The following is a 24,429-nucleotide window of genomic DNA, read 5'->3' on the forward strand; positions in this document are numbered from 1 at the left end:
TTTTGGTATATTGTTTGATGTGTAAAATGACTTGTGACATACAAAAAAGTATGATATTTTACTAACATGTCAATGTAACGCTCATGTAAGAGTTGTTTTCCCTATATTATTTTGCTGGGCGAAAGTTGCTCCCTGACATACCGGGGGGGGGGGCACATATTATAAGCTTTGAAAATCTTTGCAAAGAAGTGGATATTACATTTGAATCAGTTTTCCACAAATTAGTTGTTGGTTAACCTCTAAATTGTGCAATATTTATTCTTCTCAATTTCTGCAGTGTCTGATCTGGATTTGTGTGAAATCCAAACCATAAGAGATTGAGCCATTCTGTGTTTGTTCTTAGTAATCTTGTCTAAGAGTAAGTAATAGATCTGTGCTTGTTTCCATACCGTGCCTTTTCAGGCCTTCATTTATTGCTCAAAATCTCAATTTTGTGCCGTTGTCATGACTCGTGACCTGACTGACTTTGCATCGAGACAGAAGCTTTTAATGTGTTTGTCGTCAACAGAGTTTGAATGTCAGTTAGCCTCCACCCAGTCACATATCATCGTGTGTAAGTGGCTTCTGAAAGTTTCTCGCTATGCCCTCATAAAACACCTAAAACAAACCTAACTTGAACAGACGGTTTTGTCTTGGGAGCAGCCTTTAGCCCAGCCAGTAGAGAGCACTGTGTTTCAGCCTTTGTAAAACCACATCTCCTGTTGTCATCCATTTTGTCTCCAGTCTCCTCTGTTTCTTCCCCTCCCACAGTAAATCAATGGCACACCTGTTAACTGTTACCCCCCCACTTGACCCACAGGAGTGGGCTACATAATGATGAGTATTTCCCTTTCACTCGTTTCAATTCAATTGGTGGTGGTCGTGATAAAGGATTTAGACTTTGTTTCAAAGGTTTTATTTTGTTTTTTGTTTTTCAAAATTTGTTTCTCTATTAAAGTGTTTTTATTGACTCAGTTACTCCTTGTTTTTATTGCAGAGACGTACTTCAATTGTTGGATGATGAGGTAGAGTTTTATTGCTCTGAGTGATTTCCCTGTGTGGAAAGGAAGTGCACACCATGTGTCTTAATGTCCCAAAGGGGACCGAAGGGTTACGCAATTGACTTTACTCTCATTAAATCGCTGGGTGTCTTGTTTGCCATTGAAGTTGTGACTTGTCATTATCTCACTCAGAAGTAATGTGGCCCCTGAGGAACCCTTAACCCCAACACACTGTATCCGTCTTGGGATCGGTTTATCCTTAGTCGTCTCAACCGTTCTCTCCATAGGTGCATAGGCCCCCTACCCAGAACTGCTGCTAGTGGTGTACAGTACCACAACAGTTTGCACTCTAGGCCAATGGACTTGCATCTGACATTTGATGTCACTTTTGTTTACAATCAACCAAGGCAGCTCTGAAGTAAGTTTCTCTCTCTGTTTTTGATCCATTCTCCATCATGTGGTTACTTCCTCTCTTCCCTCTTCTCTGCCACCAAACTAACCCTGGCTGTGAGTTTGGAATCTAAATGAACCCATCAAGGGAGTGGAGATCCGGATCAAAAGCCTCGACTCTTTCTGATGTGGCGAAGGACAGGGAGGGTGCTCTTGCTCCTGTTTCATCACCCCCTACACACAGTGAGGATACGCTTCCAAAGATTCCTCCTTCCTTTCATCACCCCTACACACAGTGAGGATACGCTTCCAAAGATTCCTCCTTCCTTTCATCACCCCCTACACACAGTGAGGATACGCTTCCAAAGATTCCTCCTTCCTTTCATCACCCCTACACACAGTGAGGATACGCTTCTAAAGATTCCTCCTTCCTTTCATCACCCCTACACACAGTGAGGATACGCTTCCAAAGATTCCTCCTTCCTTTCATCACCCCTACACACAGTGAGGATACGCTTCTAAAGATTCCTCCTTTCATCACCCCCTACACACAGTGAGGATACGCTTCTAAAGATTCCTCCTTCCTTTCATCACCCCCTACACACAGTGAGGATACGCTTCTAAAGATTCCTCCTTCCTTTCATCACCCCCTACACACAGTGAGGATACGCTTCTAAAGATTCCTCCTTCCTTTCATCACCCCCTAGACACAGTGAGGATACGCTTCTAAAGATTCCTCCTTCCTTTCATCACCCCTACACACAGTGAGGATACGCTTCTAAAGATTCCTCCTTCCTTTCATCACCCCCTACACACAGTGAGGATACGCTTCCAAAGATTCCTCCTTCCTTTCATCACCCCCTACACACAGTGAGGATACGCTTCTAAAGATTCCTCCTTCCTTTCATCACCCCCTACACACAGTGAGGATACGCTTCTAAAGATTCCTCCTTCCTTTCATCACCCCCTACACACAGTGAGGATACGCTTCCAAAGATTCCTCCTTCCTTTCATCACCCCCTACACACAGTGAGGATACGCTTCTAAAGATTCCTCCTTCCTTTCATCACCCCCTACACACAGTGAGGATACGCTTCCAAAGATTCCTCCTTCCTTTCATCACCCCCTACACACAGTGAGGATACGCTTCTAAAGATTCCTCCTTCCTTTCATCACCCCCTACACACAGTGAGGATACGCTTCTAAAGATTCCTCCTTCCTTTCATCACCCCCTACACACAGTGAGGATACGCTTCCAAAGATTCCTCCTTCCTTTCATCACCCCCTACACACAGTGAGGATACGCTTCCAAAGATTCCCCCTTCCTTTCATATCCCCCTACACACAGTGAGGATACGCTTCTAAAGATTCCTCCTTCCTTTCATCACCCCCTACACACAGTGAGGATACGCTTCTATAGATTCCTCCTTCCTTTCATCACCCCCTACACACAGGAGGATACAAAGATTCCTCCTTCCTTTCATCACCCCCTACACACAGTGAGGATCCAAAGATTCCTCCTTCCTTTCATCACCCCCTACACACAGTGAGGATACGCTTCCAAAGATTCCTCCTTCCTTTCATCACCACCTACACACAGTGAGGATACGCTTCTAAAGATTCCTCCTTTCATCACCCCCTACACACAGTGAGGATACGCTTCTAAAGATTCCTCCTTCCTTTCATCACCCCCTACACACAGTGAGGATACGCTTCCAAAGATTCCTCCTTCCTTTCATCACCCCCTACACACAGTGAGGATACGCTTCTAAAGATTCCTCCTTCCTTTCATCACCCCCTACACACAGTGAGGATACGCTTCAAATGATTCCTCCTTCCTTTCATCACCCCCTACACACAGTGAGGATAAGCTTCTAAAGATTCCTCCTTCCTTTCATCACCCCCTACACACAGTGAGGATACGCTTCTAAAGATTCCTCCTTCCTTTCATCACCCCCTACACACAGTGAGGATACGCTTCAAAGATTCCTCCTTCCTTTCATCACCCCCTACACACAGTGAGGATACGCTTCTAAAGATTCCTCCTTCCTTTCATCACCCCCTACACACAGTGAGGATACGCTTCTAAAGATTCCTCCTTCCTTTCATCACCCCCTACACACAGTGAGGATACGCTTCCAAAGATTCCTCCTTCCTTTCATCACCCCCTACACACAGTGAGGATACGCTTCCAAAGATTCCTCCTTCCTTTCATCACCACCTACACACAGTGAGGATACGCTTCTAAAGGTTCCTCCTTTCATCACCCCCTACACACAGTGAGGATACGCTTCTAAAGATTCCTCCTTCCTTTCATCACCCCCTACACACAGTGAGGATACGCTTCCAAAGATTCCTCCTTTCATCACCCCCTACACACAGTGAGGATACGCTTCTAAAGATTCCTCCTTCCTTTCATCACCCCCTACACACAGTGAGGATACGCTTCCAAAGATTCCTCCTTCCTTTCATCACCACCTACACACAGTGAGGATACGCTTCTAAAGATTCCTCCTTCCTTTCATCACCCCCTACACACAGTGAGGATACGCTTCTAAAGATTCCTCCTTCCTTTCATCACCCCCTACACACAGTGAGGATACGCTTCCAAAGATTCCTCCTTCCTTTCATCACCACCTACACACAGTGAGGATACGCTTCTAAAGATTCCTCCTTCCTTTCATCACCCCCTACACACAGTGAGGATACGCTTCCAAAGATTCTTCCTTTCATCACCCCCTACACACAGTGAGGATACGCTTCTAAAGATTCCTCCTTCCTTTCATCACCCCCTACACACAGTGAGGATACGCTTCTAAAGATTCCTCCTTCCTTTCATCACCCCCTACACACAGTGAGGATACGCTTCTAAAGATTCCTCCTTCCTTTCATCACCCCCTACACACAGTGAGGATACGCTTCTAAAGATTCCTCCTTCCTTTCATCACCCCCTACACACAGTGAGGATACGCTTCTAAAGATTCCTCCTTCCTTTCATCACCCCCTACACACAGTGAGGATACGCTTCTAAAGATTCCTCCTTCCTTTCATCACCCCCTACACACAGTGAGGATACGCTTCTAAAGATTCCTCCTTCCTTTCATCACCCCCTACACACAGTGAGGATACGCTTCTAAAGATTCCTCCTTCCTTTCATCACCCCCTACACACAGTGAGGATACGCTTCTAAAGATTCCTCCTTCCTTTCATCACCCCCTACACACAGTGAGGATACGCTTCTAAAGATTCCTCCTTCCTTTCATCACCCCCTACACACAGTGAGGATACGCTTCTAAAGATTCCTCCTTCCTTTCATCACCCCCTACACACAGTGAGGATACGCTTCTAAAGATTTCCTTCCTTTCATCACCCCCTACACACAGTGAGGATTAAAGATTCCTCCTTCCTTTCATCACCCCCTACACACAGTGAGGATACGCTTCTAAAGATTCCTCATCACCCCCTACACACAGTTCCTTTCATCACCCCCTACACACAGTGAGGATACGCTTCTAAAGATTCCTCCTTCCTTTCATCACCCCCTACACACAGTGAGGATACGCTTCTAAAGATTCCTCCTTCCTTTCATCACCCCCTACACACAGTGAGGATACTAAAGATTCCTAATTCCTTTCATCTACACAAAGATTCCTCCTTCCTTTCATCACCCCCTACACACAGTGAGGATACGCTTCTAAAGATTCCTCCTTCCTTTCATCACCCCCTACACACAGTGAGGATACGCTTCCAAAGATTCCTCCTTCCTTTCATCACCCCCTACACACAGTGAGGATACGCTTCAGTGAAAGATTCCTCCTTCCTTTCATCACCCCCTACACACAGTGAGGATACGCTTCTAAAGATTCCTCCTTCCTTTCATCACCCCCTACACACAGTGAGGATACGCTTCTAAAGATTCCTCCTTCCTTTCATCACCCCCTACACACAGTGAGGATACGCTTCTAAAGATTCCTCCTTCCTTTCATCACCCCCTACACACAGTGAGGATACGCTTCTAAAGATTCCTCCTTCCTTTCATCACCCCCTACACACAGTGAGGATACGCTTCTAAAGATTCCTCCTTCCTTTCATCACCCCCTACACACAGTGAGGATACGCTTCTAAAGATTCCTCCTTCCTTTCATCACCCCCTACACACAGTGAGGATACGCTTCTAAAGATTCCTCCTTCCTTTCATCACCCCCTACACACAGTGAGGATACGCTTCTAAAGATTCCTCCTTCCTTTCATCACCCCCTACACACAGTGAGGATACGCTTCTAAAGATTCCTCCTTCCTTTCATCACCCCCTACACACAGTGAGGATACGCTTCTAAAGATTCCTCCTTCCTTTCATCACCCCCTACACACAGTGAGGATACGCTTCTAAAGATTCCTCCTTCCTTTCATCACCCCCTACACACAGTGAGGATACGCTTCTAAAGATTCCTCCTTCCTTTCATCACCCCCTACACACAGTGAGGATACGCTTCTAAAGATTCCTCCTTCCTTTCATCACCCCCTACACACAGTGAGGATACGCTTCTAAAGATTCCTCCTTCCTTTCATCACCCCCTACACACAGTGAGGATACGCTTCCAAAGATTCCTCCTTCCTTTCATCACCCCCTACACACAGTGAGGATACGCTTCTATAGATTCCTCCTTCCTTTCATCACCCCCTACACACAGTGATACGCTTCTAAAGATTCCTCCTTCCTTTCATCACCCCCTACACACAGTGAGGATACGCTTCTATAGATTCCTCCTTCCTTTCATCACCCCTACACACAGTGAGGATACGCTTCTATAGATTCCTCCTTCCTTTCATCACCCCCTACACACAGTGAGGATACGCTTTTCTACACAAAGATTCCTCCTTCCTTTCATCACCCCCTACACACAGTGAGGATACGCTTCTAAAGATTCCTCCTTCCTTTCATCACCCCCTACACACAGTGAGGATACGCTTCAAAGATTCCTCCTTCCTTTCATCACCCCCTACACACAGTGAGGATACGCTTCTAAAGATTCCTCCTTCCTTTCATCACCCCCTACACACAGTGAGGATACGCTTCTAAAGATTCCTCCTTCCTTTCATCACCCCCTACACACAGTGAGGATACGCTTCCAAAGATTCCTCCTTCCTTTCATCACCCCCTACACACAGTGAGGATACGCTTCTAAAGATTCCTCCTTCCTTTCATCACCCCCTACACACAGTGAGGATACGCTTCTAAAGATTCCTCCTTCCTTTCATCACCCCTACACACAGTGAGGATACGCTTCTAAAGATTCCTCCTTCCTTTCATCATTCCTCCTTCCTTTCATCACCCCCTACACACAGTGAGGATACGCTTCTAAAGATTCCTCCTTCCTTTCATCACCCCCTACACACAGTGAGGATACGCTTCTAAAGATTCCTCCTTCCTTTCATCACCCCCTACACACAGTGAGGATACGCTTCTAAAGATTCCTCCTTCCTTTCATCACCCCCTACACACAGTGAGGATACGCTTCTAAAGATTCCTCCTTCCTTTCATCACCCCCTACACACAGTGAGGATACGCTTCCTAAAGATTCCTCCTTCCTTTCATCACCCCCTACACACAGTGAGGATACGCTTCTAAAGATTCCTCCTTCCTTTCATCACCCCCTACACACAGTGAGGATACGCTTCTAAAGATTCCTCCTTCCTTTCATCACCCCCTACACACAGTGAGGATACGCTTCTAAAGATTCCTCCTTCCTTTCATCACCCCCTACACACAGTGAGGATACGCTTCTAAAGATTCCTCCTTCCTTTCATCACCCCCTACACACAGTGAGGATACGATTCCTCCTTCCTTTTCACCCCCTAAAGATTCCTCCTTCCTTTCATCACCCCCTACACACAGTGAGGATACGCTTCTAAAGATTCCTCCTTCCTTTCATCACCCCCTACACACAGTGAGGATACGCTTCTAAAGATTCCTCCTTCCTTTCATCACCCCCTACACACAGTGAGGATACGCTTCTATAGATTCCTCCTTCCTTTCATCACCCCTACACACAGTGAGGATACGCTTCTAAAGATTCCTCCTTCCTTTCATCACCCCCTACACACAGTGAGGATACGCTTCTATAGATTCCTCCTTCCTTTCATCATTCCTCCTTCCTTTCCCTACACACAGTGAGGATACGCTTCTAAAGATTCCTCCTTCCTTTCATCACCCCCTACACACAGTGAGGATACGCTTCTAAAGATTCCTCCTTCCTTTCATCACCCCCTACACACAGTGAGGATACGCTTCTAAAGATTCCTCCTTCCTTTCATCACCCCCTACACACAGTGAGGATACGCTTCTAAAGATTCCTCCTTCCTTTCATCACCCCCTACACACAGTGAGGATACGCTTCTAAAGATTCCTCCTTCCTTTCATCACCCCCTACACACAGTGAGGATACGCTTCTAAAGATTCCTCCTTCCTTTCATCACCCCCTACACACAGTGAGGATACGCTTCCAAAGATTCCTCCTTCCTTTCATCACCCCCTACACACAGTGAGGATACGCTTCTAAAGATTCCTCCTTCCTTTCATCACCCCCTACACACAGTGAGGATACGCTTCTAAAGATTCCTCCTTCCTTTCATCACCCCCTACACACAGTGAGGATACGCTTCCAAAGATTCCTCCTTCCTTTCATCACCCCCTACACACAGTGAGGATACGCTTCTAAAGATTCCTCCTTCCTTTCATCACCCCCTACACACAGTGAGGATACGCTTCCAAAGATTCCTCCTTCCTTTCATCACCCCCTACACACAGTGAGGATACGCTTCTAAAGATTCCTCCTTCCTTTCATCACCCCCTACACACAGTGAGGATACGCTTCCAAAGATTCCTCCTTCCTTTCATCACCCCCTACACACAGTGAGGATACGCTTCTAAAGATTCCTCCTTCCTTTCATCACCCCCTACACACAGTGAGGATACGCTTCTAAAGATTCCTCCTTCCTTTCATCACCCCCTACACACAGTGAGGATACGCTTCCAAAGATTCCTCCTTCCTTTCATCACCCCCTACACACAGTGAGGATACGCTTCTAAAGATTCCTCCTTCCTTTCATCACCCCCTACACACAGTGAGGATACGCTTCTAAAGATTCCTCCTTCCTTTCATCACCCCCTACACACAGTGAGGATACGCTTTTCTAAAGATTCCTCCTTCCTTTCATCACCCCCTACACACAGTGAGGATACGCTTCTAAAGATTCCTCCTTCCTTTCATCACCCCCTACACACAGTGAGGATACGCTTCCAAAGATTCCTCCTTCCTTTCATCACCCCTACACACAGTGAGGATACGCTTCTAAAGATTCCTCCTTCCTTTCATCACCCCCTACACACAGTGAGGATACGCTTCTAAAGATTCCTCCTTCCTTTCATCACCCCCTACACACAGTGAGGATACGCAGTTCCAAAGATTCCCCCTTCCTTTCATCACCCCCTACACACAGTGAGGATACGCTTCTAAAGATTCCTCCTTCCTTTCATCACCCCCTACACACAGTGAGGATACGCTTCAAAGATTCCTCCTTCCTTTCATCATCCCCCTACACACAGTGAGGATACGCTTCTATAGATTCCTCCTTCCTTTCATCACCCCTACACACAGTGAGGATACGCTTCTAAAGATTCCTCCTTCCTTTCATCACCCCCTACACACAGTGAGGATACGCTTCTATAGATTCCTCCTTCCTTTCATCACCCCCTACACACAGTGAGGATACGCTTCTAAAGATTCCTCCTTCCTTTCATCACCCCCTACACACAGTGAGGATACGATTCCTCCTTCTCAAAGATTCCTCCTTCCTTTCATCACCCCCTACACACAGTGAGGATACGCTTCCAAAGATTCCTCCTTCCTTTCATCACCCCCTACACACAGTGAGGATACGCTTCTAAAGATTCCTCCTTCCTTTCATCACCCCCTACACACAGTGAGGATACGCTTCCAAAGATTCCTCCTTCCTTTCATCACCCCCTACACACAGTGAGGATACGCTTCTAAAGATTCCTCCTTCCTTTCATCACCCCCTACACACAGTGAGGATACGCTTCTAAAGATTCCTCCTTCCTTTCATCACCCCCTACACACAGTGAGGATACGCTTCCAAAGATTCCTCCTTCCTTTCATCACCCCCTACACACAGTGAGGATACGCTTCTAAAGATTCCTCCTTCCTTTCATCACCCCCTACACACAGTGAGGATACGCTTCAAATGATTCCTCCTTCCTTTCATCACCCCTACACACAGTGAGGATACGCTTCTAAAGATTCCTCCTTCCTTTCATCACCCCCTACACACAGTGAGGATACGCTTCTAAAGATTCCTCCTTCCTTTCATCACCCCCTACACACAGTGAGGATACGCTTCCAAAGATTCCTCCTTCCTTTCATCACCCCCTACACACAGTGAGGATACGCTTCTAAAGATTCCTCCTTCCTTTCATCACCCCCTACACACAGTGAGGATACGCTTCTAAAGATTCCTCCTTCCTTTCATCACCCCCTACACACAGTGAGGATACGCTTCTAAAGATTCCTCCTTCCTTTCATCACCCCCTACACACAGTGAGGATACGCTTCTAAAGATTCCTCCTTCCTTTCATCACCCCCTACACACAGTGAGGATACGCTTCCAAAGATTCCTCCTTCCTTTCATCACCACCTACACACAGTGAGGATACGCTTCTAAAGATTTCCTTCCTTTCATCACCCCCTACACACAGTGAGGATACGCTTCTAAAGATTCCTCCTTCCTGAGGATACGCTTCTAAAGATTCCTCCTTCCTTTCATCACCCCCTACACACAGTGAGGATACTAAAGATTCCTCCTTCCTTTCATCACCCCCTACACACAGTGAGGATAAAGATTCCTCCTTCCTTTCATCACCCCCTACACACAGTGAGGATACGCTTCTAAAGATTCCTCCTTCCTTTCATCACCCCTACACACAGTGAGGATACGCTTCCAAAGATTCCTCCTTCCTTTCATCACCCCCTACACACAGTGAGGATACGCTTCTAAAGATTCCTCCTTCCTTTCATCACCCCCTACACACAGTGAGGATACGCTCTCCAAAGATTCCTCCTTCCTTTCATCACCCCCTACACACAGTGAGGATACGCTTCTAAAGATTCCTCCTTCCTTTCATCACCCCCTACACACAGTGAGGATACGCTTCTAAAGATTCCTCCTTCCTTTCATCACCCCCTACACACAGTGAGGATACGCTTCCAAAGATTCCTCCTTCCTTTCATCACCCCTACACACAGTGAGGATACGCTTCCAAAGATTCCTCCTTCCTTTCATCACCCCCTACACACAGTGAGGATACGCTTCTAAAGATTCCTCCTTCCTTTCATCACCCCCTACACACAGTGAGGATACGATTCCTCCTTCCTTTCAAAGATTCCTCCTTCCTTTCATCACCCCCTACACACAGTGAGGATACGCTTCCAAAGATTCCTCCTTCCTTTCATCACCCCCTACACACAGTGAGGATACGCTTCTAAAGATTCCTCCTTCCTTTCATCACCCCCTACACACAGTGAGGATACGCTTCAAAGATTCCTCCTTCCTTTCATCACCCCCTACACACAGTGAGGATACGCTTCTAAAGATTCCTCCTTCCTTTCATCACCCCCTACACACAGTGAGGATACGCTTCAAAGATTCCTCCTTCCTTTCATCACCCCCTACACACAGTGAGGATACGATTCCTTCCTTTCTTCACACAGTGAGGAAAGATTCCTCCTTCCTTTCATCACCCCCTACACACAGTGAGGATACGCTTCCAAAGATTCCTCCTTCCTTTCATCACCCCCTACACACAGTGAGGATACGCTTCTAAAGATTCCTCCCTTCCTTTCATCACCCCCTACACACAGTGAGGATACGCTTCCAAAGATTCCTCCTTCCTTTCATCACCCCCTACACACAGTGAGGATACGCTTCTAAAGATTCCTCCTTCCTTTCATCACCCCCTACACACAGTGAGGATACGCTTCTAAAGATTCCTCCTTCCTTTCATCACCCCCTACACACAGTGAGGATACGATCTAAAGATTCTCCTTCCTTTCATCTACACAAAGATTCCTCCTTCCTTTCATCACCCCCTACACACAGTGAGGATACGCTTCCAAAGATTCCTCCTTCCTTTCATCACCCCCTACACACAGTGAGGATACGCTTCTAAAGATTCCTCCTTCCTTTCATCACCCCCTACACACAGTGAGGATACGCTTCTAAAGATTCCTCCTTCCTTTCATCACCCCCTACACACAGTGAGGATACGCTTCTAAAGATTCCTCCTTCCTTTCATCACCCCCTACACACAGTGAGGATACGCTTCTAAAGATTCCTCCTTCCTTTCATCACCCCCTACACACAGTGAGGATACGCTTCTAAAGATTCCTCCTTCCTTTCATCACCCCCTACACACAGTGAGGATACGCTTCTAAAGATTCCTCCTTCCTTTCATCACCCCCTACACACAGTGAGGATACGCTTCTAAAGATTCCTCCTTCCTTTCATCACCCCCTACACACAGTGAGGATACGCTTCTAAAGATTCCTCCTTCCTTTCATCACCCCCTACACACAGTGAGGATACGCTTCTAAAGATTCCTCCTTCCTTTCATCACCCCCTACACACAGTGAGGATACGCTTCAAAGATTCCTCCTTCCTTTCATCACCCCCTACACACAGTGAGGATACGCTTCTAAAGATTCCTCCTTCCTTTCATCACCCCCTACACACAGTGAGGATACGCTTCTAAAGATTCCTCCTTCCTTTCATCACCCCCTACACACAGTGAGGATACGCTTCCACAGATTCCTCCTTCCTTTCATCACCCCTACACACAGTGAGGATACGCTTCTAAAGATTCCTCCTTCCTTTCATCACCCCTACACACAGTGAGGATACGCTTCTAAAGATTCCTCCTTCCTTTCATCACCCCCTACACACAGTGAGGATACGCTTTCATTCTAAAGATTCCTCCTTCCTTTCATCACCCCCTACACACAGTGAGGATACGCTTCTAAAGATTCCTCCTTCCTTTCATCACCCCCTACACACAGTGAGGATACGCTTCTAAAGATTCCTCCTTCCTTTCATCACCCCCTACACACAGTGAGGATACGCTTCTAAAGATTCCTCCTTCCTTTCATCACCCCCTACACACAGTGAGGATACGCTTCCAAAGATTCCTCCTTCCTTTCATCACCCCCTACACACAGTGAGGATACGCTTCTAAAGATTCCTCCTTCCTTTCATCACCCCCTACACACAGTGAGGATACGCTTCCAAAGATTCCTCCTTCCTTTCATCACCCCCTACACACAGTGAGGATACGCTTCTAAAGATTCCTCCTTCCTTTCATCACCCCCCCCAGAACATGGCCTCGCCCTACCGCCACTCACTGTCCGAGCCCTGAGTTTTCTGTATATTCCCCTCTATGGCCATGATTCAAGGCTTTATTCTCAAAACAGGTTTGTGTTCATTGGGCCAGCCCATTTCTTACGTTTTGTACCTAAATGAACACGACCCAGGTGTCTTGTATACAGGAGAGGAGGACGGAAGAGATACAGGAAACTGGCCTTCTTCCAAGCTAGATATGTGAATTTATTTTATTTAGAAATGCATGGTTTCATGGTTATCATAACATGTACGCACAACTGAAGACAACCACTGTACTGTAATTCAACATTCCATACCAAAAGCTAGTTCTAACCGAAAGGACAGATAAGATGGCTAAGCAAGTTTTTGTCTGCTACAGTCATGAAGTCTTATGTAGTGTTTAGTAACCATAGTGCCAGTACCTTCATCACAACTGCCCTCATCTATTCAATCAAATATCAAATGGGGAAAGCCATGGTATTAGAACTTGCAAGCTTGTTTTGAGACATTAGTAATGTACATTTCTGTATCAAAAAGAATCCGTGTTTAACACTTCCACTCAGTAAATAGAAAAGCAGTATCATCCATAACAAAAAGAATGTACCCACTGGGTTTTTACAATACACCTATTTCCTGTCTGTCCATAGAAGCCAAAGATGAATGGTAACATGGGATAGAAGTGGCTGAAAAGACTGGACATTTGGAAAATATATCTATTAAAGCTATTTACTGGATCTAAATGGTACATATTAAGGCTCTCGAGTTTGTTGAACTGAATACCCCTGAAAGTGTTGGCTACTGAGTACCTTCCAAGTTTGAAGTTAAATGCATCAGATGCTAACTAAAATCAGAACTAGAAGAAATTGATACCTTTATCAACAACAACAAAAATAGAGTACTTGGTTCACCTAAATTGAATGGGATCAAATAGTCCAAGATATTAGGCTGCAATGTGCTCTTAAAAAGCAGTTTTTTTTTGTGTTTGGTGTGCACCTGCTAGAACTGAATCTTTTCCAACCCAAGCATTCAGTGGACTCTTGGTGTTTAGCATTCTGCCTGGTATGCACACTAAACTCACTAGACAACATTATTTGCTTCTCCAATTTGCTGCAACAGCCATGCATTATTCTTATGAAAGTAAGTCCTTTTGAATACTGAAAATACATTTTTTTTCACTATAAATCTAACATGACCTAGATTCTATATCACAATTAGTGTTATGTATGCTGTGAATTTTAAAGGAGTTGCAATATTAAATGCTTTAATTATGAAGTAATAATTTGGCATCTGATTCTAACAATTTCCTGGTTTATCTTGAAATCTGCCTGAATACATGTGACATAAATTCATTGCAAGTGCTTGATGCACTGAAAATAACAGAACCATCCCAGTTATAAATTGATTGACTTATGTACAGAATTATCATAAAAAACACACATTGTGAAAAAGATGGATTCATAGGTCAAATGTCAATCCATTACTATTTATACCATTAAATAACATGTCAAAATGTATCATTAACCAGGTTTCCATCCAACCATTTCAGGCTGATTAATTAACGACTGGGCTGATGGAAACAGGAAATACCGGTGCAGTTTTATAAAACAGACAATTTGCATCAATCGACATGGTGGGATGTTTTATGTGTCTGTAAAATTAATTATGCGAGAAATGGCAGTGGAAATGCCTTTTATCTGCAAATATTTATATAATAACCATCATATCGGCGTAAACTTGGGAGACACACAATGACACTGTTGTGTGGTCCTCCACTATGACTCGGGAAAGCATGCAGGACTCGACTGCTCCCAAGCGCTGTGTGAAATAATCCTCTGGTTCCACTACATCACAACACAAAGTTTTATCTTGATCGTGATCTTATTGCTTTTAAAACAAAGTGTCACTCTCTTCCTCGTCTCATCCCTCTGTCTATTACTCCACTTCGTGTTCAGCGTCCATGCAGGACTCCCAGGGGTTTTGGGGCATGCGGGGCATGGAGAGCAGGAGGAGGCCGAGGCCACTGAGGAAGAGGAGGCAGAAGCCGGCGCAGGCACAGGCGAAGGACCAGGCGTAGGAGTAGTCTATCCAGATGGTTTCCTCGCTCTCGATCATCCGCTTTACCGACTGACGCATCACCTCCACTGAGATGATGGCGCACAGACCTGCGATTGGGCATAGAGGGAGAGAGGAGGATGGGTTAACGGGCATGACCTCCAATCACAGGTAAGCAGTTGAATCAGATATGATTTGTTTTTCATTTGCTCTACTATATTATGATTTTAGTACTGTATCTGTTCCCTTAACACACTGATAACAGTACAACCAAAAGATTACAGAGGTAATGTGTTATCTGCTTGTCTGGTCTCACCTGCGAAAGCGAAGAACATTCCGGCAGGTTTGAGGATGTAGTCATTTCCCTTCTTGAAGGAGCACAGGAGACACAAGGTGCCCAGGATCATAAAGGCCAGGCTGAAGATGGCGATGGCCGCTGCCGAGATATTGTACTCTGAAAAGAGAGCAAATAGAGGTCACTTCAAGATGACCCCTGACCTATGAAAATATAGTATGCCATTTAGCAGACGCTTTTATCCAAAGCGACTTACAGTCATGCATATGGGTGGTCCTGGGAATAAAGCCCACTACCTTGGCGTTACATGTGCCATGCTCTACCAACCGTTAGAATGTATGTAAACACACAACACAGGAGGAGGTTAAAGTTTCCTCTTACCACTGATACAGGGTCAGACATTTTGCCATCCAGATAGGATTGAGGGAAGGGTAGTCTGATCCTAGATCTGTGGTTAAGCGCAACTTCTATCTTAAGTAATTGTACTTACTGTAAACTTGTAGAGTGCTACTTTCCTCCTATAACACTAAAAATACCTCTCTAAACTGGATCTGCATAAATTAACTTTAGCTTTTCAATACTCAAATTGTTGTTGTTTTTTTTACGTTACAGTACACGAAAAGGTAAGAAAGAGTCATTGTGGTGGGTTGTGGGGGTTAATGTCTTTGTATGTGTATATAAAATCAGCCATAAGCCGATAGGAGGCTTACCAAGAAAAATGGTTATATTCCAGAGCAGCATGAGTCCTTATGTCTCCAGCTGAATTATATCAATTATTTTTCATGACAGTGCAGCACTGGCGTAACTGGATGTGCAAACACTCATGGTGATTTTTTTCCATTTGTCTTTAGATTATGCCTGAGAAAATAGTTGAAGGGACCTAACTGAATTGTTACGTGTGCAGACCAATTTAGTTTGTCACCTCATTGTACAGTACATGAGGTTGTGTACAGTCACAGAATGGACAATTAAATATAGATATTTTTTAATGAACAGGAGTGTGAAGCATGATAAGGAAAACGGAATTTCACTTGGTTGGTGGAATCTGCCATCAGTCAAACTAACAAGCTACCTAAATCAATCAAACAAACTAACGGAATGAAATAACGAGGGTACATTTGAAATGACATTGAGCTCGAAGTCAAAAATTGTTGTGTGAAATGAGAGACAATGTTACACAGTGAAAAGTTTCCTCTGGTAGTAAGGCAGCCATCTTTATTCAACCAAAGGAGAGAACTACGCTTGGCATTACTGTACGTTGTTCCAAGCTATTCCAAGCTGCTTAACCAGCCATTCCGGTTATGTTGGTGTTGTAATGTGGATGGAGGAGCTAGGCTTTGATCTTCCGCCCTGCGCTCTTAGAATCGGTGCCCAGGGGAGAGCCTCTCCTCGGGGGCTCCCCTTCATCTCATTCTGGGGGAGGATGGGCCAATGCTGGCTCTCACCCCTTGAGTAGTCTTGGAATCATGCTATATCCTGCATGGAGTGCTAGCGCTCTTCCCCTTGCAACCCCAGAGAGAGGGGTGAGTGGTGTCAGTGTAGGCTGGATCAGTGGTTTCATGTCTCAGGTATGGGCTGAAAGATCTCTTTTGCTTTAGTGATTTATTATCCCAGTGGCATTTTCAGTTTAGCTCTGTTTACGCTGCTTGGCTGGATCTGCCTGTGGCTAGTCGTACTGACAGCTCTGGATCTGCCTGTGGCTAGTCGTACTGACAGCTCTGGATCTGCCTGTGGCTAGTCGTACTGACAGCTCTGGATCTGCCTGTGGCTAGTCGTACTGACAGCTCTGGATCTGCCTGTGGCTAGTCTACTGACAGCTCTGGATCTGCCTGTGGCTAGTCGTACTGACAGCTCTGGATCTGCCTGTGGCTAGTCGTACTGACAGCTCTGGATCTGCCTGTGGCTAGTCGTACTGACAGCTCTGGATCTGCCTGTGGCTAGTCGTACTGACAGCTCTGGATCTGCCCTGACAGTGTACTGACAGCTGGATCTGCCTGTCGTACTGACAGCTCTGGATCTGCCTGTGGCTAGTCGTACTGACAGCTCTGGATCTGCCTGTGGCTAGTCGTACTGACAGCTCTGGATCTGCCTGTGGCTAGTCGTACTGACAGCTCTGGATCTGCCTGTGGCTAGTCGTACTGACAGCTCTGGATCTGCCTGTGGCTAGTCGTACTGACAGCTCTGGATCTGCCTGTGGCTAGTCGTACTGACAGCTCTGGATCTGCCTGTGGCTAGTCGTACTGACAGCTCTGGATCTGCCTGTGGCTAGTCGTACTGACAGCTCTGGATCTGCCTGTGGCTAGTCGTACTGACAGCTCTGGATCTGCCTGTGGCTAGTCGTACTGACAGCTCTGGATCTGCCTGTGGCTAGTCGTACTGACAGCTCTGGATCTGCCTGTGGCTAGTCGTACTGACAGCTCTGGATCTGCCTGTGGCTAGTCGTACTGACAGCTCTGGATCTGCCTGTGGCTAGTCGTACTGACAGCTCTGGATCTGCCTGTGGCTAGTCGTACTGACAGCTCTGGATCTGCCTGTGGCTAGTCGTACTGACAGCTCTGGATCTGCCTGTGGCTAGTCGTACTGACAGCTCTGGATCTGCCTGTGGCTAGTCGTACTGACAGCTCTGGATCTGCCTGTGGCTAGTCGTACTGACAGCTCTGGATCTGCCTGTGGCTGGCTAGTCGTACTGACAGCTCTGGATCTGCCTGTGGCTAGTCGTACTGACAGCTCTGGATCTGCCTGTGGCTAGTCGTACTGACAGCTCTGGATCTGCCTGTGGCTAGTCGTACTGACAGCTCTGGATCTGCTGTGGCTAGTCGTACTGACAGCTCTGGATCTGCCTGTGGCTAGTCGTACTGACAGCTCTGGATCTGCCTGTGGCTAGTCGTACTGACAGCTCTGGATCTGCCTGTGGCTAGTCGTACTGACAGCTCTGGATCTGCCTGTGGCTAGTCGTACTGACAGCTCTGGATCTGCCTGTGGCTAGTCGTACTGACAGCTCTGGATCTGCCTGTGGCTAGTCGTACTGACAGCTCTGGATCTGCCTGTGGCTAGTCGTACTGACAGCTCTGGATCTGCCTGTGGCTAGTCGTACTGACAGCTCTGGATCTGCCTGTGGCTAGTCGTACTGACAGCTCTGGATCTGCCTGTGGCTAGTCGTACTGACAGCTCTGGATCTGCCTGTGGCTAGTCGTACTGACAGCTCTGGATCTGCCTGTGGCTAGTCGTACTGACAGCTCTGGATCTGCCTGTGGCTAGTCGTACTGACAGCTCTGGATCTGCCTGGACAGCTCTGGATCTGCCTGTGGCTAGTCGTACTGACAGCTCTGGATCTGCCTGTGGCTAGTCGTACTGACAGCTCTGGATCTGCCTGTGGATCTACTGACAGCTCTGGATCTGCCTGTGGCTAGTCGTACTGACAGCTCTGGATCTGCCTGTGGCTAGTCGTACTGACAGCTCTGGATCTGCCTGTGGCTAGTCGTACTGACAGCTCTGGATCTGCCTGTGGCTAGTCGTACTGACAGCTGTGGCTGGATCTGCCTGTGGCTAGTCGTACTGACAGCTCTGGATCTGCCAGTCGTACTGCTGGATCTGCCTGTGGCTAGTCGTACTGACAGCTCTGGATCTGCCTGTGGCTAGTCGTACTGACAGCTCTGGATCTGCCTGTGGCTAGTCGTACTGACAGCTCTGGATCTGCCTGTGGCTAGTCGTACTGACAGCTCTGGATCTGCCTGTGGCTAGTCGTACTGACAGCTCTGGATCTGCCTGTGGCTAGTCGTACTGACAGCTCTGGATCTGCCTGTGGCTAGTCGTACTGACAGCTCTGGATCTGCCTGTGGCTGGCTAGTCAGCTCTGGATCTGCCTGACAGCTCTGGATCTGCCTGTGGCTAGTCGTACTGACAGCTCTGGATCTGCCTGTGGCTAGTCGTACTGACAGCTCTGGATCTGCCTGTGGCTAGTCGTACTGACAGCTCTGGATCTGCCTGTGGCTAGTCGTACTGACAGCTCTGGATCTGCCTGTGGCTAGTCGTACTGACAGCTCTGGATCTGCCTGCTGGCTAGTCGTACTGACAGCTCTGGATCTGCCTGTGGCGTCGTACTGACAGCTCTGGATCTGCCTGTGGCTAGTCGTACTGACAGCTCTGGATCTGCCTGTGGCTAGTCGTACTGACAGCTCTGGATCTGCCTGTGGCTAGTCGTACTGACAGCTCTGGATCTGCCTGTGGCAGTCGTACTGACAGCTCTGGATCTGCCTGTGGCTAGTCGTACTGACAGCTCTGGATCTGCCTGTGGCTAGTCGTACTGACAGCTCTGGATCTGCCTGTGGCTAGTCGTACTGACAGCTCTGGATCTGCTGACAGCCTGTCGTACTGACAGACGTACTGACAGCTCTGGATCTGCCTGTGGCTAGTCGTACTGACAGCTCTGGATCTGCCTGTGGCTAGTCGTACTGACAGCTCTGGATCTGCCTGTGGCTAGTCGTACTGACAGCTCTGGATCTGCCTGTGGCTAGTCGTACTGACAGCTCTGGATCTGCCTGTGGCTAGTCGTACTGACAGCTCTGGATCTGCCTGTGGCGCTGGATCTGCCTGTCGTACTGACAGCTCTGGATCTGCCTGTGGCTAGTCGTACTGACAGCTCTGGATCTGCCTGTGGCTAGTCGTACTGACAGCTCTGGATCTGCCTGTGGCTAGTCGTACTGACAGCTCTGGATCTGCCTGTGGCTAGTCGTACTGACAGCGCTGGATCTGCCTGTGGCTAGTCGTACTGACAGCTCTGGATCTGCCTGTGGCTAGTCGTACTGACAGCTCTGGATCTGCCTGTGGCTAGTCGTACTGACAGCTCTGGATCTGCCTGTGGCTAGTCGTACTGACAGCTCTGGATCTGCCTGTGGCTAGTCGTACTGACAGCTCTGGATCTGCCTGTGGCTAGTCGTACTGACAGCTCTGGATCTGCCTGTGGCTAGTCGTACTGACAGCTCTGGATCTGCCTGTGGCTACTGACAGCTCTGGATCTGCCTGTGGCTAGTCGTACTGACAGCGCTGGATCTGCCTGTGGCTAGTCGTACTGACAGCTCTGGATCTGCCTGTGGCTAGTCGTACTGACAGCTCTGGATCTGCCTGTGGCTAGTCGTACTGACAGCTCTGGATCTGCCTGTGGCTAGTCGTACTGACAGCTCTGGATCTGCCTGTGGCTGGCTAGTCGTACTGACAGCTCTGGATCTGCCTGTGGCTAGTCGTACTGACAGCTCTGGATCTGCCTGTGGCTAGTCGTACTGACAGCTCTGGATCTGCCTGTGGCTAGTCGTACTGACAGAGCTGGATCTGCCTGTGGCTAGTCGTACTGACAGAGCTGGATCTGCCTGTGGCTAGTCGTACTGACAGCTCTGGATCTGCCTGTGGCTAGTCGTACTGACAGAGCTGGATCTGCCTGTGGCTAGTCGTACTGACAGCGCTGGATCTGCCTGTGGCTAGTCGTACTGACAGCTCTGGATCTGCCTGTGGCTAGTCGTACTGACAGAGCTGGATCTGCCTGTGGCTAGTCGTACTGACAGAGCTGGATCTGCCTGTGGCTAGTCGTACTGACAGAGCTGGATCTGCCTGTGGCTAGTCGTACTGACAGCGCTGGATCTGCCTGTGGCTAGTCGTACTGACAGCGCTGGATCTGCCTGTGGCTAGTCGTACTGACAGCGCTGGATCTGCCTGTGGCTAGTCGTACTGACAGCTCTGGATCTGCCTGTGGCTAGTCGTACTGACAGCTCTGGATCTGCCTGTGGCTAGTCGTACTGACAGCTCTGGATCTGCCTGTGGCTAGTCGTACTGACAGCTCTGGATCTGCCTGTGGCTAGTCGTACTGACAGCTCTGGATCTGCCTGTGGCTAGTCGTACTGACAGCTCTGGATCTGCCTGTGGCTAGTCGTACTGACAGCTCTGGATCTGCCTGTGGCTAGTCGTACTGACAGAGCTGGATCTGCCTGTGGCTAGTCGTACTGACAGCTCTGGATCTGCCTGTGGCTAGCTGGTCGTACTGACAGCTCTGGATCTGCCTGTGGCTAGTCGTACTGACAGCGCTGGATCTGCCTGTGGCTAGTCGTACTGACAGCTCTGGATCTGCCTGTGGCTAGTCGTACTGACAGCTCTGGATCTGCCTGTGGCTAGTCGTACTGACAGCTCTGGATCTGCCTGTGGCTAGTCGTACTGACAGCTCTGGATCTGCCTGTGGCTAGTCGTACCTGTGGACAGACTGGATCTGCTGGCTGGATCTGCCTGTGGCTAGTCGTACTGACAGCGCTGGATCTGCCTGTGGCTAGTCGTACTGACAGCTCTGGATCTGCCTGTGGCTGTGGCTGGATCTGCCGTACTGACAGCTCTGGATCTGCCTGTGGCTGTCGCTGACAGCTCTGGATCTGCCTGTGGCTAGTCGTACTGACAGCGCTGGATCTGCCTGTGGCTAGTCGTACTGACAGAGCTGGATCTGCCTGTGGCTAGTCGTACTGACAGCTCTGGATCTGCCTGTGGCTAGTCGTACTGACAGCTCTGGATCTGCCTGTGGCTAGTCGTACTGACAGCTCTGGATCTGCCTGTGGCTAGTCGTACTGACAGCTCTGGATCTGCCTGTGGCTAGTCGTACTGACAGCGCTGGATCTGCCTGTGGCTAGTCGTACTGACAGCTCTGGATCTGCCTGTGGCTAGTCGTACTGACAGCTCTGGATCTGCCTGTGGACAGCTCTGGATCTGCCTGTGGCTAGTCGTACTGACAGCTCTGGATCTGCCTGTGGCTAGTCGCTCTGGACTGACAGCAGCTGGATCTGCCTGTGGCTAGTCGTACTGACAGCGCTGGATCTGCCTGTGGCTAGTCGTGACACTGACAGCTGGATCTGCCTGTGGCTAGTCGTACTGACAGCGCTGGATCTGCCTGTGGCTAGTCGTACTGACAGAGCTGGATCTGCCTGTGGCTAGTCGTACTGACAGCTCTGGATCTGCCTGTGGATCTGACAGCTCTGGATCTGCCTGTGGCTAGTCGTACTGACAGAGCTCTGGATCTGCCTGTGGCTAGTCGTGACAGCTCTGGACAGTCGCTGGTGCCTGATGGCTAGTCCTGACAGAGCTGGATCTGCCTGTGGCTAGTCGTACTGACAGAGCTGGATCTGCCTGTGGCTAGTCGTACTGACAGCTCTGGATCTGCCTGTGGCTAGTCGTACTGACAGAGCTGGATCTGCTGGATCTGCCTGTGGCTAGTCGTACTGACAGAGCTGGATCTGCCTGTGGCTAGTCGCTGACAGCTCTGGATCTGCCTGTGGCTAGTCGTACTGACAGCTCTGGATCTGCCTGTGGCTAGTCGTACTGACAGAGCTGGACAGCTCTGGATGACAGAGCTGATCTGCCCTCGTACTGACAGCTCTGGATCTGCCTGTGGCTAGTCGTACTGACAGAGCTGGATCTGCCTGTGGCTAGTCGTACTGACAGAGCTGGATCTGCCTGTGGCTAGTCGTACTGACAGCTCTGGATCTGCCTGTGGCTAGTCGTACTGACAGCGCTGGATCTGCCTGTGGCTAGTCGTACTGACAGCGCTGGATCTGCCTGACAGCGCTGATCTGCCTGTGGTCGTACTGACAGCTGGATCTGCCTGTGGCTGTCGACTCTGGATCTGCCTGTGGCTAGTCGTACTGACAGCTCTGGATCTGCCTGTGGCTAGTCGTACTGACAGCTCTGGATCTGCCTGTGGCTAGTCGTACTGACAGCTCTGGATCTGCCTGTGGCTAGTCGTACTGACAGCTCTGGATCTGCCTGTGGCTAGTCGTACTGACAGCGCTGGATCTGCCTGTGGCTAGTCGTACTGACAGCTCTGGATCTGCCTGTGGCTAGTCGTACTGACAGCTCTGGATCTGCCTGTGGCAGTCGTACTGACAGCTCTGGATCTGCCTGTGGCTAGTCGTACTGACAGCTCTGGATCTGCCTGTGGCTAGTCACTGACAGCGCTGGATCTGCCTGTGGCTAGTCGTACTGACAGCTCTGGATCTGCCTGTGGCTAGTCGTACTGACAGCTCTGGATCTGCCTGTGGCTAGTCTGACAGAGCTGGATCTGCCTGTGGCTAGTCGTACTGACAGTCTGGATCTACTGACAGAGCTGGATCTGCCTGTGGCTAGTCGTACTGACAGAGCTGGATCTGCCTGTGGTACTGACAGCTCTGGATCTGCCTGTGGCTAGTCGTACTGACAGAGCTGGATCTGCCTGTGGATCGTACTGACAGAGCTGGATCTGCCTGTGGCTAGTCGTACTGACAGCTCTGGATCTGCCTGTGGCTAGTCGTACTGACAGCTCTGGATCTGCCTGTGGCTAGTCGTACTGACAGCTCTGGATCTGCCTGTGGCTAGTCGTACTGACAGCTCTGGATCTGCCTGTGGCTAGTCGTACTGACAGAGCTGGATCTGCCTGTGGCTAGTCGTACTGACAGCTCTGGATCTGCCTGTGGCTAGTCGTACTGACAGAGCTGGATCTGCCTGTGGCTAGTCGTACTGACAGCGCTGGATCTGCCTGTGGCTAGTCGTACTGACAGCGCTGGATCTGCCTGTGGCTAGTCGTACTGACAGAGCTGGATCTGCCTGTGGCTAGTCGTACTGACAGCTCTGGATCTGCCTGTGGCTAGTCGTACTGACAGAGCTGGATCTGCCTGTGGCTAGTCGTACTGACAGAGCTGGATCTGCCTGTGGCTAGTCGTACTGACAGCGCTGGATCGGAGCTCTATGGCCATGTTCCATATAAATGGTAACCATTGGTTTATTGAGGAGTGAAGAATACCAATGGGCATTTGGAATGGGTTAATGCCACATTTCAAAGTAAGGGAAATTTCTATTTCTGGAGCTAGCCATTAGCAATTTCATGAGGACTGTGTGTGTGTGTATGTGTAAATATATTATGAGGTTACACAAACTTACACAAAATAAGCTTGAGACCACACTATTTACCAAGAGAGTGTATCAATATTCTTCGTAGCTGTCTATTACCACCACAAACCAATGCTGGCACTGAGACCGCACTCAATGAGCTGTATACGGCCATAAGCAAACAGGAAAATGCTCATCCAGAGGCGGCGCTCCTAGTGGCCGGGGACTTTAATGCAGGGAAACTTAAATCCGTTTGTACATCATTTCTACCAGCATGTTAAATGTGCAACGAGGGAAAAATCTCTAGACTACCTTTACTCCACACACAGAGACGCGTACAAAGCTCTCCCTCACCCTCCATTTGGCAAATCTGAC

The 24,429-nt window shown here is 48.4% G+C and overlaps 1 protein-coding gene across 1 annotated transcript in view; it reads right to left on the reverse strand.

The window, feature by feature from the left end:
• Positions 1 to 14,368: 14,368 nt before the first annotated feature.
• The window catches only part of LOC135520538 (voltage-dependent calcium channel gamma-1 subunit-like), a 43,669-nt gene continuing 33,608 nt past the window's right edge, over positions 14,369 to 24,429 (reverse strand). The window contains exons 3-4 of the mRNA XM_064946170.1: positions 15,190 to 15,327; positions 14,369 to 14,983 (exon numbers count right to left, since the gene is read on the reverse strand). Coding sequence (XP_064802242.1) covers positions 14,754 to 14,983; positions 15,190 to 15,327 — 368 coding nt within the window. The 3' untranslated portion in view covers positions 14,369 to 14,753. The remainder of the gene's footprint in view (positions 14,984 to 15,189; positions 15,328 to 24,429) is intronic.

This window comes from Oncorhynchus masou, chromosome 4 (genome assembly GCF_036934945.1).
Source record: "Oncorhynchus masou masou isolate Uvic2021 chromosome 4, UVic_Omas_1.1, whole genome shotgun sequence".
In the NCBI taxonomy this organism is placed as follows: domain Eukaryota; kingdom Metazoa; phylum Chordata; class Actinopteri; order Salmoniformes; family Salmonidae; genus Oncorhynchus; species Oncorhynchus masou.